This window comes from Aethina tumida, chromosome 5 (assembly GCF_024364675.1).
Source record: "Aethina tumida isolate Nest 87 chromosome 5, icAetTumi1.1, whole genome shotgun sequence".
Lineage (NCBI taxonomy): Eukaryota > Metazoa > Arthropoda > Insecta > Coleoptera > Nitidulidae > Aethina > Aethina tumida.
This window is the reverse complement of record NC_065439.1, coordinates 17,166,635-17,183,682: the sequence shown is the minus strand read 5'-3', so window position 1 is coordinate 17,183,682 and position 17,048 is coordinate 17,166,635. Positions and strand designations below refer to the sequence as shown.

General features: G+C 33.8%; 4 protein-coding genes across 5 annotated transcripts in view; 1 reads left to right on the top strand and 3 right to left on the bottom strand.

Moving 5' to 3' along the window:
* The first annotated feature begins 466 nt into the window (after positions 1-466).
* On the top strand, positions 467-3,832 carry LOC126265547 (uncharacterized). Its single transcript, XM_049967320.1, has 4 exons — positions 467-662; positions 713-2,205; positions 2,258-2,631; positions 2,687-3,832. Exons 1-4 carry the CDS (start codon positions 481-483, stop codon positions 3,830-3,832), a joined length of 3,195 nt encoding a protein of 1,064 aa, XP_049823277.1. The 5' UTR covers positions 467-480.
* A 3-nt stretch (positions 3,833-3,835) lies between these two features.
* On the bottom strand, positions 3,836-5,903 carry LOC109601984 (uncharacterized). The gene is made up of 9 exons (XM_020018288.2): positions 5,698-5,903; positions 5,484-5,646; positions 5,175-5,430; positions 4,876-5,125; positions 4,598-4,827; positions 4,403-4,543; positions 4,299-4,352; positions 4,115-4,243; positions 3,836-4,062 (listed from the first exon to the last, which is right to left on the bottom strand). The coding sequence occupies exons 1-9, from the start codon at positions 5,798-5,800 to the stop codon at positions 3,868-3,870; spliced, it is 1,521 nt and encodes a 506-aa protein (XP_019873847.1). The 5' UTR covers positions 5,801-5,903; the 3' UTR covers positions 3,836-3,867.
* Positions 5,904-5,974: 71 nt separating this feature from the next.
* LOC126265692 (uncharacterized) lies at positions 5,975-7,132 on the bottom strand. Its single transcript, XM_049967952.1, has one exon. It carries the CDS (start codon positions 7,130-7,132, stop codon positions 5,975-5,977), a length of 1,158 nt encoding a protein of 385 aa, XP_049823909.1.
* An 867-nt stretch (positions 7,133-7,999) lies between these two features.
* Positions 8,000-17,048, bottom strand: part of LOC109601981 (uncharacterized) — a 79,155-nt gene continuing 70,106 nt past the window's right edge. The window contains exons 3-8 of one of the 2 annotated variants that reach the window (XM_020018286.2): positions 15,954-16,010; positions 11,364-11,728; positions 11,160-11,309; positions 10,951-11,103; positions 9,463-9,751; positions 8,000-9,405 (exon numbers count right to left, since the gene is read on the bottom strand). In XM_020018286.2, coding sequence (XP_019873845.2) covers positions 8,161-9,405; positions 9,463-9,751; positions 10,951-11,103; positions 11,160-11,309; positions 11,364-11,728; positions 15,954-16,010 — 2,259 coding nt within the window. In that variant the 3' untranslated portion in view covers positions 8,000-8,160. Of the gene's footprint in view, positions 9,406-9,462; positions 9,752-10,950; positions 11,104-11,159; positions 11,310-11,363; positions 11,729-14,870; positions 14,960-15,953; positions 16,011-17,048 lie in introns of those variants that run through there. The other variant, XM_049967321.1, reaches the window with a different exon arrangement.

Below are 17,048 nucleotides of genomic sequence, written 5' to 3'. Positions count from 1 at the left end.
GTTCCAATATTATTATTTGCTGCTTTGGAGGAGGTTTGTTCCAGAGTTGGAAGGAAAGATGAAGAACGCGATGAATGCATTGCTCCTAGGTTATTGGGACCGAGAGTAAAACCAAACTTATCATTGGAGAAGAAACGCAGTAAACAGAAATCGGCTGTGGATCTTTGCGTTTGCCCTTTTAGTTTTAAAGCTTTTTTAACTAATTGGAATCAAAAACCAAAAATCGAACCAAGGACTGACAATACCAATTCTTACATAGTTGAAAAATATGATTTAATTGGCAATGTTGGTTATTCTTATGGTAAAAGGGGTATATTTTATACGGAGGTTTGTTTAAGCATACTTAAAAATTACACAATGAATTACATAATGAAGAATGTCTATATGGATAACATTGTGTATAAACCTCATAAACATTCCACCGCAACTGGACCAAGCATAATTGCCAAAACTTATAACGAGGATCAATTAAACCATTTTATGTACTTGTTATTGTTTTCAACTCTTCAACTATTGCATGCAACAGAATCATGCCCGATAACTAGAAATGACATAAACAAGTATTTCCAAATTTACAACATTAGCGAGGAATATTCAGAACTTTTTTGGAACTGTTTCGAAGACAGGACGAAGTCTGAAATTGAATTGTCTAAACATGAAAGGTTTAACATTTTAACAATATACACTTTAATTTATCATTATTATATTTTAGTCACATAAATTTATATAAACCCCCTACAACAAACTACCTCTGGGTTGAAAATTTAAGTTCTCCAACATTGTTACAAAAGATATTCCAAGCTAGCCAAAAATACTTATGCATAGATAAGTTTTATTGCGACGAAACAGAAACATTGCTGCTGCAATTCCACGACGATTTGGACGAAGTCGGTACGACCACAATATTGAGCACTGGTCATCTTCGTACTCCGGTTTGTTTGAGGGACTTTTGCAGGTACATAACGGTAATCGAAGCGAAATGGTTGGAACAAAACAAACCAGTGCCTTATTACGAATACCAGGAGATTAAAGACGTTGAATTGTGTCCCGGGGCTCAGTTGATACACGAGAACAAGCATTACGCCGAGTACCAGCATTTGATTACAGATGAAATCATCAATCAGCCACCGGCTAAGTTCAATTTTGAAGAACGCATGCAGGATATTTTAAATTATCCGAAGAGCAAGGAAATATATAATCTCTACAAAACACCGCAAGAGGATGCGGATTTCAACGTGTTCAATTTGGGCACCACGTACTGCGCACTCGTTGGTGGCTTAAATGTCGTACAATCTCACGATGATATAAAAATAGTTGTCGATACGACACGGTTTGTGGACGATGCGTTTAAATGTAGATTTAGTGTTTCTTCAAAAGATATTGAACTGCATTTTTATTCATGCGAGGCTTTGACGAAAGATGATTACAATTATCATTTTGTATTAGGGGACAAAACGTTAGTTACAATGACGTTATGTTCAAAATCCAAAAACACAGATTTGTCAGAAGTTATTCAATATAAAAGAAATACATTTGGGAATTTGTCAACTAGAGCAAGCGCACGACGATTTACCGCTCCAAATTTACGGTCTCCTAAAAGTAGAAGTCCTGAAAGAAATTCCGAGGTTTACATTAAAGCTGTAGATTTTAAATTTCTTCAGGATAAAATATATGAAAAATCCTTATCTGAACGTCGCCCCCAGAATAAAATTCAAATTAATGATATGGATGAGAACCGTTTCTTAAGCTCGCTAAAAAGAGCAATGGACGAGGGACGGCCTGTATATAAAATAAACAGGAATTACAAGTATTTGAAGCCGATGAAATTTCCAACTATGATTCCATTAAGCTCAGTCTTAACTAGAGTTATGTACAATCATGTTAGAAGTCCCAACACTAAAGTTCCACATAGGAGATTTTATCCATATTACAAACTAAAGTCTCCAGAGCGAGAACCGATAGAATTTGCAATAACTTTGCCGAATAGCTTGCATATTTCACCATGTGCGACCACTCACTCGATAAAGATAAAACAGCAGTTCTTGGAAAAGGGTCCTCAAATACAAGGTTTGGATCATGAAGAATACAGAATTTTTTGCAAGAGTGGGGACGTTTTGATAAAAATGAAAGACGGAACTATTATGATATTAAATCATTTGGGAATAATGATTACTTACGAAAAACCCAACGTTGACAACTTTATTGGTACGACTCAAAATTATATTATATTCAATTTCTTGTTAAAATTTGTTTTTAGGAGGAAGTTGTAGTTTAAAACCGTGCGTTTGTTTGGATATCAAGAGTTATATAAAGAAATTGCAGAGAATATTCAACGAAGAACTAAAAAGTAACACCACCAACCACATTAGTCGAAGACACCTGATTAGTCAAAAGAAGAAAAATATTATTGATCCATCATTGAGACAAAAAGATGATTTCAAACTGCCCTATAATAAAATATCGCACATAAATTTACTAGGTAAGAAGACTGTGTTACAAGGGTCTGAGATGAAACAATATCAGAAATACTTCGCTGTCAAAGAGTCAGATTTTGTGTACAACACCGTGTCATACGAACGAACCGACGGTTTTAAGTGTTTGTTTTTTGAAAATGGTGAAATTCAAGTTAAGGTAAACTGTTCAGCAGCTCTCCAACCCCTTGGATGGTTAATCCAATCCATTATAGTTTCCAGATAACACGAAGATAACAACTTGGTTTGAAATGTCCGAAGATGATGTCAGTGGGTTTGTTGTGGTGTCTATGGGCTACAAATTCGAGCATCCGTATTATAACACAGTTTGCTTCAAGCCAGATAAAACTTTAGAAATTCCACTTGTAAAAGGCCTATCATTTAAGCGGCGACCGAACAACGAATTCCTCCTGGAATCTCCGGGTAGAATTCACTACACAATGCGCAACGACTGGATTAAATACTCCATAGAATGTAAAGAGTGTCCGGGTTACGCAATTGGAAAAATCAGTCTGGTCGATTTCGTGTATGGAAAGTGGGTACCCACAGATCGTATAATGAAGTTCGTCGACAGCTATGGCAAATTATTTTATTGGGACTTAACCGGGAAATGTGTCCATAATTCTGGATACGTGAAGACGACACACAATTTATTCGATTGCAATCACTCCATCAAAAGGGAATACAAAAAAATGTTTTTGGTGAAAAAAGACCTGACTGGACAGATGTTTTGGTCGAATTACATGTCGAAGAAGAAGCAAGACGTTTACACGGAACGTAATGATTGCAGAATATTGCACTTCGTAAGTCCTCAAATTGAGGACATGGTAGTTACGGATTTTCGAAGGAAAATGTTTAAAAGCTTTTTTAATTATTACAACAACACGAATATATTAACGGAGCAATTTTGTCTTAACGAATACAAAACTGAGGAGGCATTCAATGTAAAATATGAAACATTTATTCAACTTCATACCATGTTAAACGAGAAGGTAATGCAAGAAATGTGTGCAGATTTGTATAGATGCTTATCCAGTAAATATTCAAATAAGGATTTAGAAATTTTTCAAGTTTTGTATCACATTTATGAAGAAACTGAGTCGTATAACCCTAATATTTTCAAGCCCTTGTTACATCCTCTTCCGCCTCCATCAGTGCCATCGTGCAATTGCATCAGAACCTACATCACGGTGGAGGAGAAGATCAGACGTTGGAAAGAACGTGTCAATAAATACCGAGAAATGATTAAAGAGGTTAATATACCGGGATATTTTGACTCCGAGTTTTGTATGTATGAAAATAATGAAGCTAAGGAGAATAATGAAATTTTTGACGATGATGAAAATGAATTAAATGAATAAACGTAAATTTAATAAAATATTTATTTGCCAATTTTTTATACAATTAAATTGTTCATAGAATAATATAATCTAGGGGTATCGGGTTGTGATAAGTTTTTCATAAATTTTTGAAATGCCAACGAATTGCTTACAATCCTTTTTGGTTCAGCGTTATCATCAGATGTATCACCGGCATTGTCTGAACTGAGGTAGCCGAAGCTGTGCGCTCCTCGAATATTTGACAAAACGCTCTAAAACAAAGGTTAATATAATATAACTGCGATACTTCTCATGTTTTTTTACATTTGGTGCTAAGTTTGGAGAAACCTGGTAGGAACTTTCCTTAGCATTTTCTGATAAACTGTCGTCAACAGTTTCGGTGTTCTCATCAGTTTGGGAAAATCCGTCGTCTCTGTTTGAATCGCCGGATATCTTAAGAAAAAGAAAGGAACAGAATTTTTTGTTGGATGTAATTATTTAAACTTACAGAAATATCGGATGCGTTGTTATTAGGAACAGACTCCCAAGTCGCTGAAGCTTCCTGAAACGTAACTTAATGAGATTCAACAATTTAGTCTGGGATTTATTTACCCAAATTGAATCCTGTTCCTTTCCTGGAGGTAAACTTAATCTTGTTGTATACGGATTGTAATTTTTCAAATTCTCTTCCAAAGCATTAATTTTCATTTGGACTTTTTCCATGTCTAATTCTGTCTGTGAAAGTGATGATGGCTGGAAAGTTAATTGTTTATTGGTATAATAACTAATATGTTAGAAAACATTAACCATTAATGAATTATCGTTGCTTTCTTGCTTTTCCTTGTCCATATCCTTCAAATATTCTTGATTCGTGTCTCTTTCAGGTGGATATACATCTGTTTCAGCTGCTGATTGATAAAGGAGAACTCGTTCTTGTAGTTTTTCATATTCCTTTTGTAAAATCGATAATTTATTTTCTAAAATTTCCTTATCTCTAGAAACTTGTTCCAATTGACGCTTTAAATTTTCAACATTACCTAAAAAATAAAATGTCATGGGGAGAAAGGAATTAAAGAAAGTCTTACATGTGACCTCCTCCAGTTTGGCCAATGCAACCTTCTTAGATTTGGTATTATTTTTGAACTCTGTAGTAGCGTTTTCAAGCCGTTGATGGAGTAAAAATTTTTCCTGCAATAACTCCTCCAATTGTTGCTTAGCAGCACGATTTTCTTTCTGCGTCATTGTTAATTGTTTGGCAAGTTCTCTCTTGTCCTTTGTTATTAGATCCAATCTCTTTTGCATCTGAGCCTGTTCCTTCATCGAGTTCGTTTGCAACTTAAAAAAGTTATTATAGATTTATATAGTTATGATATAGCCAAAATACCTGCATTATTTCCTCTCGCAATTTGACACATTTGACTTGTAGAATGTCATATTTTCTTTGGCTGATTTGAGAGATTATTTGAGTACTTTGATCGTTTATAGCTTGATCCGATGTGTCTATTGGTTTTTCTTCTTTTACATCATCTTGAGGTTTGATTGGACAGATTGAATTGCTTACTAAAACTGGAATTCTGCTGCTACTACTTCTAGAACATTTGGAAGTTTTCTGAACTGTTTCAAATAAAGCCTCTTCATTTCTAAATTAATGTTTATTTAAGTTGTGATTATTTGAGTTACTTGTTTTGCTTACTGATGATAAGTATACATTTTCCATGCGTTAGTACAAACTCTTTTGGCAAATGCGCATAATATACCTGAACCAATAAAAGTCAGCATATTCCAAAATATTAATGATAAAGCATAGCCAAAATAGCTTTTAGTTTTTATGTTTTGTGGTTTTGTTTCAATACAGGCTAAAATTTGAATGAACTTTGATTCTTAGATTATATGAGCTATTTTCTTACCAAATCCATTTTGGTACTTTTGGCTGGATAAAACATCCGTCCAACTTAAAATGAACCAAAATGCGATCCCTAGTGTAAACAGTGTTTTCCATTTGATGTACATTTATTAAAAAACTTGTAAAAAATCTTTATTTTTGTGAAAAACACTATTAGACAAAAACACGAAGAACGTTTTTGACACTGAGCGGTTTAGAATTTTGATGTTACATATTGATAAAAATTTGCTAACGAAACTATGGTGATTTATTTCATAACTAACTAAGTTTTAAAATTATGTTTATAGATTAATAACAAACTCGACTATAAACACAACGAGGCTTATCAAGCAACCTAAAATCAAAACAAAGAACGCCACTGCCATTTGTTTTAAGTTTAAAACATTGGTGAATAAATTTGTTTTTCTACTCAACGCCTGAGTTGCTTCGCGTTCTACCTCATCGTACAAATGCCTGATTATCCCATTCGATTCTAAATTCATCAATATTTTATTGACCTGATGCAACATGGGGAAACCTTTATTGAAGAAAATGTGTATGTGCACTGGAAATACAGACTCTTTGAATATGTAAATCATTGGGTTACCTTCTGAATCTACATAGTATTTCGGCAAGTTATACATATAAACCCTCTTAAAGTCAATGGTAGCTGTATCTCTGACGAAAGCTGTACGATTTATGCAAACCCTAGGATCGGGGCAGAAAATGAAATTCTTAAAAATGTACTTGTCGACTGGATTGTCACTTTCGTAATATTTTTTTATGACTTTATCAAATCGAAGCTCCAAACCAGACTTAACCATTTCTTCTGTATTTTGGATTTGGTGCTCGTATTTAACACTTAACAAAACACTGATGAGCACGCTCTTGAACATGGTAGAAATCACCATGAAACCCAAAATACAACATAATAATATCAATTTGTAAGATGGTACAGACGCAAGACTAACTTCAAACAGTATTTGATATAAATTATAGACAGTTGCCAAGAAGTTCTCTTTGTATAACAACAGACATACAAGAGCAACGACGAGTATTATAACAATAATGGAGAAATACATATCGGCATTCATTACCAGACCAAGCTTCTTCCATTCCGGAAGGAGTGCGGCCTTTGGTACTACCCAGGTGGTTGAATCCTCCAAGTAAGGGACCGAGAGATCGAAGTCCAAATTTTCTGCAACCCTCGAATGAAAAGCTCCAATTCCCATGTCGCTGCTTCGGTTAAACAGCTCTCCCATCATCAACGTATAAGTACCATTCTCTTTAGAACCCCACAGAGTCAAACTACTGTCTGTTACAACTATGTCAAATTTTAATTTTTGTTTTATAATGTCGAGGATTATTACTTCAATTCCTGGGTAGTTGAATGCAGGAGAAGAATGCGAAGCGGAGTGCTTACCATCTTCTAATTTGGGGCAATTGGTGTAAGGGGGCATATGAAAGCAAACTAATCTTATTGTTGAGTTTCTCCAAACAGTTGGAGAATTCCGGGGTATTGCGTTGAATGTTTCTTTAGTTATTGTCAAGCACTCACCTACATACGTGAAAGTATGACGTTTTTCGTGAATGTTTTCCAATTTAAACGGTTGATAGGTGTAAAGATTCAGAGTTGTGTTGTTTGCATAAATAAAGATTACATATTGTATGAAATATTTGCTAATAATATTAAAAATTTCTGTGGACAAGTCTGTTATAATTATTAAAAAGTATGCTCTAGGGTTAAAGTAGGTTTTATGAATGATTTTATTAAATATATTTTCTAAATGATTAATCCCACCTGATAATATTACGACATCCATTTTTGTGAACAAAAATTGTTTTAAATCTTTGTTAACATCATAAAGAATTGTAGGCATTTGAATATTAATATTTGGATCCATGGAGTATATATTATTTCTTGTTTCAATGAAGGATATTACAGAATTAACGCACATATTAATAGTGTCATTAGTATTAAGCTTTGGTATATCAAAACCATAACACTGTAAATTTAGTAATATCAAAATTATAATTAAACAAAGTAAAATGTTCTTGAAACACATTGTGAATTGACTAAACTTCTTATACTGGCTGAATTTTATTTTACTCAGTTAAGTAAAAATTGTACATTTATTTAATAATGGTGCTAAAGTGACTTCACTATTTAGGGAAAGGGAATTATTAAGGCCAATATATCAATATTTAATTTATATTATTATGTTTAATGGTTATGGCAAATGCATCAATTTATAAAATATCTTTTTATATGTCATAAACACGAATAAAGAAGTTAAGGTATACAACCAATAATTAAAACACATAAATTACATCTATATTTTATTCAGTCGTTCATAAGTACGTATTAATTGCAGCTATTAAAGCACGTGATTAAAACTATAACATTTGTACATCATAAAATTTTTATTCTATAAGAAATAACTCTAATAAATAATTTTACTTTATCAATACTCCCTATTAATCTACTTTAACACCAACTCCCATTTTCTAATGTATGCTGTTCAATGCCCTGTTTATAGTTGGTCCACCTCATGTCCTTGTTCCCATTACAGTCTCCGTTATGCTCATGAGATTTGATACTAACACATATCGGCACTTCCCCCCGATAATTCCTTTTTCTGGATTCGTGCTTGTTGGGGGAATCGTGCGGAGTTTGTGGTGGAGTCTCAACCGACTGTAAACTTTGAGTTTTATGCAAAGAAAGTCTCAATGGTTTCTTAGGAGGTGTCGGTCTAGGTTTGTCGTTATAATAATTGTGATAATACGAGATCTTTTTATTGCTGTCCAAAGGTTCCGAAGTGTAATCCACACTCTTGGTATTGCCGTTTAATCGTGTCGAAGTCGAATTGCAGTCACTGTCGAAGTCCAAAGACTTGACGCTTCTACAATCCTGAATCTTTTTGTAAATCCTGTTTGTACTTTTCGACGATGAATCTAAGGCGTCCAAATCCTCGACGCTTTTACTGTCCACGTATTTGGGTCCAATGTGTATTTCGGAACGGAAGTCCAGGACGGACGTGGACTTTCTGGCGTTGTAATGTTTCAGAATGTCGGAGTTATACTTTTCCGAGGCCGTTATGCATTTTTGTCTGTGCTTTTCGTAAAGATTGTCGCGATTTCTCGTCAGTTCGTGCACGATTTTCGTGGCCTTTTTGTAGCTCTGGTCCATCACGTCGGAGCTGTACTCCTTCTCCGAATTGGCCTTGCTGAAATCGCCGGAGTACCGGTGATTGCTTTCGGTGTTTCTCTTGTTGTAACGTGTGACGTGTTCCACAGCCGAACTCGTCTCCGAATTATAATCCTTTTCCCTGTGGTGGTGGTGGTGTTTTCTGTACAGAGCTTTATCGGGGTGCTCCAGACTGTGGTTCGGTGGCAGCCCGTTTCTGGGCTGCCTGTGTTTGTGTCTGTGGTTCTTGTGACAGTGGTAGTCTAATTGGGGACTGGGCGCTGATATGTGGGTGTTGGAAACGTTGGACAGACTGCTCTTGGACCTCATGGGTACGGATACGTGTGGGTCGGACATGCTGGAGACTAAAGTTGTGACCTGCGGCCCTTTTTGGAACACCTGCATCTCTGGTTTGGGATTTGGTGATTGGGTGGTGATGTTTATGTTGGTCACGTTTTGGTTGGTCTTGACTGTTGAAATTACTGGCTTAGGTGTGACTATTCTTATGTCGTTCGTTTCGTTCTTGCGAGTTAACAGTTCTGATACCTGGAAATTTAACAACGTTGAGTAACGGAAATTCGATGTGAATCGGTGGGATCGTACCTGTTCTTCTAAATACGAAATCCGGTGGGTGAGTCTGATGTTGTCTGATCTTAGGCTGTCCTTGACTTTTTGGGCTTCCTCAGCTCGTTCGCGTACCACTTCGAGTTCCGAACGGAGGGCGTTCACTTCGTTGATGCCGTTCTTGACGACGCTGTTGGTGATTTCAGGGGTTTCGGGGGAGATTTTCCTCAGTACCACCAGTTGGGCTGGATCGGGTGCTGCAGCCAAAAGTCTGGACAAGTCATCTCTGTTTTTCATCAAAACAATTTTGCCGTTGACTTCGACTAATCTGTAAAGAAGATTGATGTACAGGAAGTGCGTTACAATTAATTTTTTACAAAGCACAATTGTTTTTCTTGGAATCCGAGAAAATGGTAGGCGGTAATTATTTGGCACAGTTATTTAAAACAAATTCAGACCAGCAACAATAGGAGAGGTAACCTAATATTATAAAATACCATTGTTATAGTGCTTTATAAATTATTATTAGTCTGTCGTCGTCATTGTATTTTAGTTTGTTATGTAGTTAGCCGAAAAACAATTGCCGGCATAAACAATCAAAAATTCTATGCACTGTCTTGTTGTATGTAATCAAATAAATTGTCTGTTCGCATGAAGTTCGTAATTAACATCAGCTTTACGCGCCATTGTTGTCGGCGATTTGCGAAGGAAATATCAAGAAACAAGTCCCAACAATGGGATATTATGTTTTACTTAAGGCTGCTTTGTAATTTTACTTGATTTGAATAAGTGAAGATCTTCAACAACACCACAAAATCAAATCTGCAATGTTCTCGGTTCGCCATAAAAACAGTGGAACAAAAAGGTGGCTAATCGAAAGTGGTGAGTTACGGTGCGTAACACACACATAAACGTACGATATTCTCATTAAAGCTGCAGGTTAGTGTGCTTACAGGTGGTACCGGATATACGGGTGGAAGGATACCATTTTCTCGATTGTTGGTTTCTCGTTCCCATTGTTGGTGGTTTCCGGCAATGGCTGTTTTCAGCCCTTGTGAAACAAAAACCACAAACCTAATTGTGTTGTAAAGCACCAATGTCAATCAGGTAACTGAATCGTGATTTTCGGAAAGATTCCATTGTTATGTATTGGGTGACCTTTTCGGACAGGTGGAGTAAATGTGAATTTGTGTTAAGGTTTTCTTCTTGGCCAACAATATTTGACAAAAGAATAGAAATTTTAAATATCAACAAATCTTCTTGTCTCTAAATCTAGATCAGTAGATTAACTGACGGAAGCAAGAAAAAAAAAACCTCACGCAAAATAAATACTTAAATCCATAGAGAATGTAACGGCACGTTGTAAGAAACGGAAACCAAATTTGTTTTTCATTGTAAACACCAACGATTGTTTAATTAAGTTCCCAGGTCATATTTTATAGTAATTTACTGAAAATTTGCATAACAACAATAAAACCCGAGTTACTAAATGCGTATATACATATAATTAACAAGGTTTATTATTACCTGTCTTCTTTGCACAATCCCGTTTCCTCTAGAGCCCAGTCTATCCAAAGACCAGGCGTAGATTCTTTTTGGCCAGCCCCAAATTTCGGACTCTTCAAGTCGTAATCCACTTCTATCGCTTGCAAGACGTACAATCCGTTACCATATATACAACTAGATAAAAAGGAACAGATAATATTGTGTCTTATTGGAAATTGTTAACAACAAACCTGTACAAGGTGTGACAGTCTGAATTTTTATTGGATTCCTCGATGCACAATTGAAGAGCCCGCGTCTCCTCCAAAAGCGTCAGCAAGTTCAACTCTTCTCTCCCAAGCTGATATTCCAGCTCCGCTTGTTGTATTCGCACGTCAATGTTGCTGTGACAGTTTGGAAATGAGTTTTTGCATTAAAATTTGGTCTTGAATACTTACTCAGTGATGTCCAGCCTTTCCAAAGCCATTTTCAGGTTTTTGATGGTCAGCCTCTTGTTGTCGATGTCGGTTTTGAGCCTGTTGAGTCTGTCCTCGGCCTGTTTCTTCTCCACTTCGCTCAGCTCCCTGTTGCTGGTTATGTTATTGTTGCCGTTTCTGATCGTGTTCAATCTCATGCCGGGCATTGTGAGTTGGCCCTTCAGACTTTGAATAATGTTCTCTTTGTCTCTAAGGGCGTTCCTCAAGTTCTCCAGCTCTTTCGCCGCCAGTTCTTTGGGGATGGAACGGATGGACGAGCCCAGGCTCAAACTACCGTTTTTCTTTCGACGCGGCGTACTCGACAATGAGACTTCTATACTGGCCATCTGAAATAAAATGTTCATAAATCAATAAACAAATTTCACCGTGATGTAACAACATTTAATTAGCGTGGCATGGTTAAACTCAATTCCAAATCCACAAAAACACACATAAATCAATCGTCGGATATTTATCGGGATCATCCTTGCTCGCTTTCAATGTTTATTATAATTGAACTGTTAAATTAATTCTATGGCGCAGCGGTGTTAAAACCAAACACATAAATATCTCGGTTGTGGGAGTGCAATTAAAACATTTTTCCGCCGCCCAGAATCGATAAATTCCTGACACACTTTTAATCATGATGCGAGATTTCTCACGGATTAATAATTCCTTTGTTCTTCAGGTTTTGACGTTCCTATTTTTTTGGCAATCTATGGTGATTTTGCACCTAGTTTTTAGTTATCGGTATGCAAATGCGGTAATCGGCAAAAAGTGGAATAATAAAGGCAAATTTTATTATAATGAGACGTTTGCAGACAAGTTGGGTAACCTACATAACTAATTGCGAATTTGAATCACAAATCACCATCACACACATCCACAAAGGAAATGAAAAGTGCAAAAATGATTGCAAGCACGTATATTCTTCCTGTGAACTATATGTTTTTGTTGTCGTTTCTTGGTCTGGTGCCCAAATTAATAATATCCGTTCCCCCATAAACAGGTCACAAAAAAACCTAATTTTTCTCGGTGCTTCTTTCGAAAAAAAGGGCCCGTTAATGACTCAATCCCGTCGTGCGATGCGATTTGCGATTAAAACCAGACGGAATATTCAATTACGATCGTTTTCCCAAAGCTGGCCATTCGAAACGGCCGTTGTTATTTATTAGACACACCGTGTGCATGTTATTTATGAGGTAGGAGAACAAACGCACCTCAGTTCATCCGGAGCGTTGCAGGTCATTCTTCATGGTTTTGCTCTAGCCGAGTAAAATGTTGGTACGCCCACATCTCGCCTGTCTGAACGATACCGTGTTCAGATCTTGCCAAAAGACAAAGGAAATCAAACAATGCAACAACCGAAACCCGTTTAGTTTAGTGATATGTGTAATGCAATTTATTTTGTTCCAAAGATTTAATATTTAAAGTGGAAAAACACAGACGAATAAAATATTTTAAAATAACTTCAATAATTATTAGTTTTAAAAATATTTAGTTTTCTTTATTTGGTAAAGATAATAAGAGGAAACTTTAGTAACCAGTAATTTAACCAAAAATTCTTGGAAATAATCTTTACTTGTAAAATATCTTAAAATATGTACATATTTTTAATTTGTTTACAGCTAAACATATAAAATATAGTAATTTTACAATTTTTTAAATTTCATCATTAAACAACATTTTTTTAACATATATTCCACCACATTAAAATATATTCCACCACATTAAAAAGTATACATTACACTTAATTTTTTTTATTTAGCAACAATATTTTTTAAATTTTTAAAATAAATACTTTAAAAGAATTAGTAATTTCACAATTTTTTTAAATTTCATCATTAAACAACATTTTTTTTAACATATATTCCACCACATTAAAAAGTATACATTACTCTTAACTTTTTTTATTTAGCAAAATAATTTTTTAAAATTTAGAAATAAATACTTTAAAATAATTAGTAATTTTACAATTTTTTAAATTTCTTCATTAAATAACATTTTTTTAACATATATTCCATCATATTAAAAAGTATACATTACACTTATTTTTTTTTATTTAGCAAATATATTTTTTAAAATTTTGTAATAAATAATTTAAAAAAATGAGTAATTTTACAATTTTTTTAAATTTCATCATTAAACAACATTTTTATAATATATATTCCACCACATTAAAATATATTCCACCACATTAAAAAGAATACATTACATTTCATTTTTTTTATTTAGCAAAAATATTTTTTAAAATTTTAAAATAAATAATTTAAAATAATTAGTAATTTTACAATTTTTTAAATCTCACCATTAAACAACATTTTTATTATTTTTTGATAATTTTTTTCTTATATAGGAAAAAGAATACAATAATAAGAATAGTAAAATAATAATAAAACAAAAAATAATAATAAAATTTCATAGAAATTTTCACTTTGAATAATTTTAAAACTTAATGTTAATTTTCTTTTTCCACTTTTTAACCACATTTTTATTTAGGAAAAAGTATATCAATAACGAGACTAAAATTATTATTAATAATGTTTTTAAAAAAATCACAGAAATTTTTACTTAGAATCTCTTTAAAAATCAATGTTAATTTTCTTTCTTTTTTTTTTCAACTAGAAAATGAAATAATACTAATAAATGAACATAAAAATATAACAATTAATAACAAGCAAATGATTATGTTTTTATTTGTTATTAATTTTTTTAGTACATACGATCATTTAAATAATTTAAATTAATTTATTGAACAAACATTTTCAAATTTTTTTCAATTTGGTATTTCTATATTAAAAATATGTCGTATATACATTTTTATGTAGGAAAAGGTATGTCAATAACGAAACGAAAATAGACCAATATTTTTAAAAAAAAATCGGAGAAATGTTTACTTTAAAACTTTAATAACATGCAAAATTGTTATGTTTTTATTTGTTATTTAATTTGTTTTGTTACATAAGATACATAGATCATTTATATAATTTAATTTGAGATTTACTTTATTTTTTATAATATTCTATTTTGGTATTTCCAAATTAAAAAAAAAAAATATTATGCATTATTTTTTTTATAGAAAAAAGTGAATAACGAAAGTAAATTATTATTATTAATAATAATTTGGTTATTTTAGTACATAAATAGACCAATTAAATATTTTAAATTACTAGTACTTTATTTTCTGAACAAACATCTTCATAATTTTTTAATTTAGTATTTATATATTAAAAATATATTTGATGATTACGAAAATTCATTAATTAAAAATTACTTATTACATAATTTGTGTACTACACAAAATTGTAAGTAGTACCACAAAACTAAATCTGTCCGCCAATATTTATTTATTTTTTAAATATACAATGTGATTTTGACCACAATGTCACAACTAATAAAATCGTTTTAAGCCATGGTAAAAAGTACCCTTTTCATAATTTTTTCAAGGACATTTTTCTAAGCAAAAAAAAAAACAACCGGAAAACTCACATTTTTCAACAAAGCAATCACCATTGTTACACGATGTCACGCCGCAACAGCCGCACCACCAACTGAACATATGAACACACGTCGCGTCGCACTTCCACCTATCTTTTCCTATTTCAAATTCATTATGCACATACTCAACTTCCTCACATAAATAAAAAGCTACTGGCAATATTTTGATGCGCCCCATCCGACGCTCAAATTTATGCTGGCATTGTGCCGTGCGTGTCCCTAAACGCACGTGCTGAATGCACGCACAGTTGCCATGTGTTACGAGAGGGTTGTCGGCGATGGTGGGGGATGATTTAGTCCCTTCACAATTATCTTTGGTTAATGCATGCAAAAATGCCGTAAATTCGGAAATTATTGCCCAACTGTGGGAATGTGTGATAACATTTTTTGGCGGCAGATGTTTTTACTAGAAATTAATGAAGTTTGCTTTTTGCCATGTGCTTGGAGGCTTCAAAAAACTGATAAAATCATACATCCTGCGTCAAAACTTTTAGGTGTTGACGGTTTGACTCGTCTTCCATTTATCACGAATACGTTGTGTTAATCTTGGGACATTGTAATTTAAATAATCCATTATTTACCAGTATATCATTTGGACCATTGACTGAACCCTTTCTTCCATCGAAACTGCCTTTAATTGAACATTTTTAACAAAAGCATCATGATGTATTGTCCGCATCAATCATTCTCGCCACCACAAGTCCCATAATAATAAAAATTTGCATTTCCTAATCCAACTGCTCGCGTCGGATCATTGTTCCGAAGAAATCTGATATCCGGACGGTGCGTTCCATTGTTGGCCGTGGGCGACGCTCATTATTACCTCGTCGATTCAAAATGCGATACGCCGGAATGGACGCCATACAAAATTAACCCTTAATTAAAAACCGGTACCGAGTTACGTCCTTAAATGTATTCACCCCTTCTTTTGACACCTACCCCAATGCAAGGCATACACAAATAATAATATAAACTAACAAGTCATAATCTGAATGAGGGTCACCCCTTCAAGGGGTGCTTCGACGTTGCCGCAACCATTGGAAAAACGTTACTTCTGGTACTACTAAGTCTTACCTTGGCTTCTAAGGTTTCCAACTGGGCCATCCTCGGGATGGTGGGTTGCAGTGTCGTCTGAAAAAAAGAACACGAAATAAACAACAGATTTAACATTTGAAGATTACAAAATCATATATCATTACGGTAATGTATTGCCCAACGTCGTGTGTGTATCATTACGGCCAATCGAACCTATAATCACGATTGACACTGTCAATATTTTCCACCGTAATCACGCAATTACGCAAGTGAAACAATCGCCATTAGATAATCCATTAAAAGGACTTATTGTCGTTACATCGCTCTGCCATTAATCCCAGTAATTTTACGAAAGGTCGCAACCTTAACTTTGAAACCGCCAGTTACAGCGATGCAGCCATGACCGCGAGTCACCTAAGAAAAACCATAAACTTATAATATTATTTATGGCTAAGGTGCACAACGAAACAAGACCTTTTGTGCCACCATCATCGGTAATATTTATTGTTATGGCGAAAATTAGTCAGTATACGATATTATATGTATATCGTAATGTCAGGGTATTAGTTTACTGTAATTTAATATAAATAATTAATTCCCAGCGGGTAGTCTTACACAAATGCAATCAAGTTTATTATTTTCATCAATTATGGACAATGTTGCAAGAAATGTTGCTTTAGGAATGTTAAGTCAATAATCTTTGTCTTTGTAGGTTGTCAAAAGTTTTTATCCATGGTAAGTGGATAAGTAAGAATATTAGTAAAACTTTTACTACAAATTCGTGTTTATGGGTATGTAAAAGAAAAAAGAGAGAATAATATTTCTAGATTCTTATTTCTTTAATTGTTTTGTAATAAACATATAATTATTTTGGACGTAAATTCATAATTATGTTTTTTTTTTTGAAATATGATGATAATGAAGACTTTAATTATAAACATATAGGAGAAAAATGTTTTTAAAAACTTCTTCAATCTCTTGTACAACATTTTTTTATGGTTAAGTAACTAATTTATATTTTTTTAAGAAATCTTCACTACCAAAGACTGGCAATAGTCAGATACTTTTTTAAATTATTTACTTTTTTAATTATTTTGACTAACTAAGATTTTTATCATAAATTATAGTGAATTG

Bases quoted from the DNA above. Each gene is read 5' to 3' on its own strand.
- LOC126265547 (XM_049967320.1), top strand. From the start codon at position 481: ATGTACTTGTTATTGTTTTCAACTCTTCAACTATTGCATGCAACAGAA. The intron at 2,206-2,257 runs GTACGACTCAAA...ATTTGTTTTTAG, and splicing joins CAACGTTGACAACTTTATTG to GAGGAAGTTGTAGTTTAAAA. The intron at 2,632-2,686 runs GTAAACTGTTCA...AATCCATTATAG, and splicing joins ATGGTGAAATTCAAGTTAAG to TTTCCAGATAACACGAAGAT.
- LOC109601984 (XM_020018288.2), bottom strand. From the start codon at position 5,800: ATGTACATCAAATGGAAAACACTGTTTACACTAGGGATCGCATTTTGG. The intron at 4,828-4,875 runs GTAAGACTTTCT...TTTATTTTTTAG, and splicing joins CAAACTGGAGGAGGTCACAT to GTAATGTTGAAAATTTAAAG. The intron at 4,353-4,402 runs GTAAATAAATCC...GTTACGTTTCAG, and splicing joins AGGAACAGGATTCAATTTGG to GAAGCTTCAGCGACTTGGGA.
- LOC126265692 (XM_049967952.1), bottom strand. From the start codon at position 7,132: ATGCCCCCTTACACCAATTGCCCCAAATTAGAAGATGGTAAGCACTCC.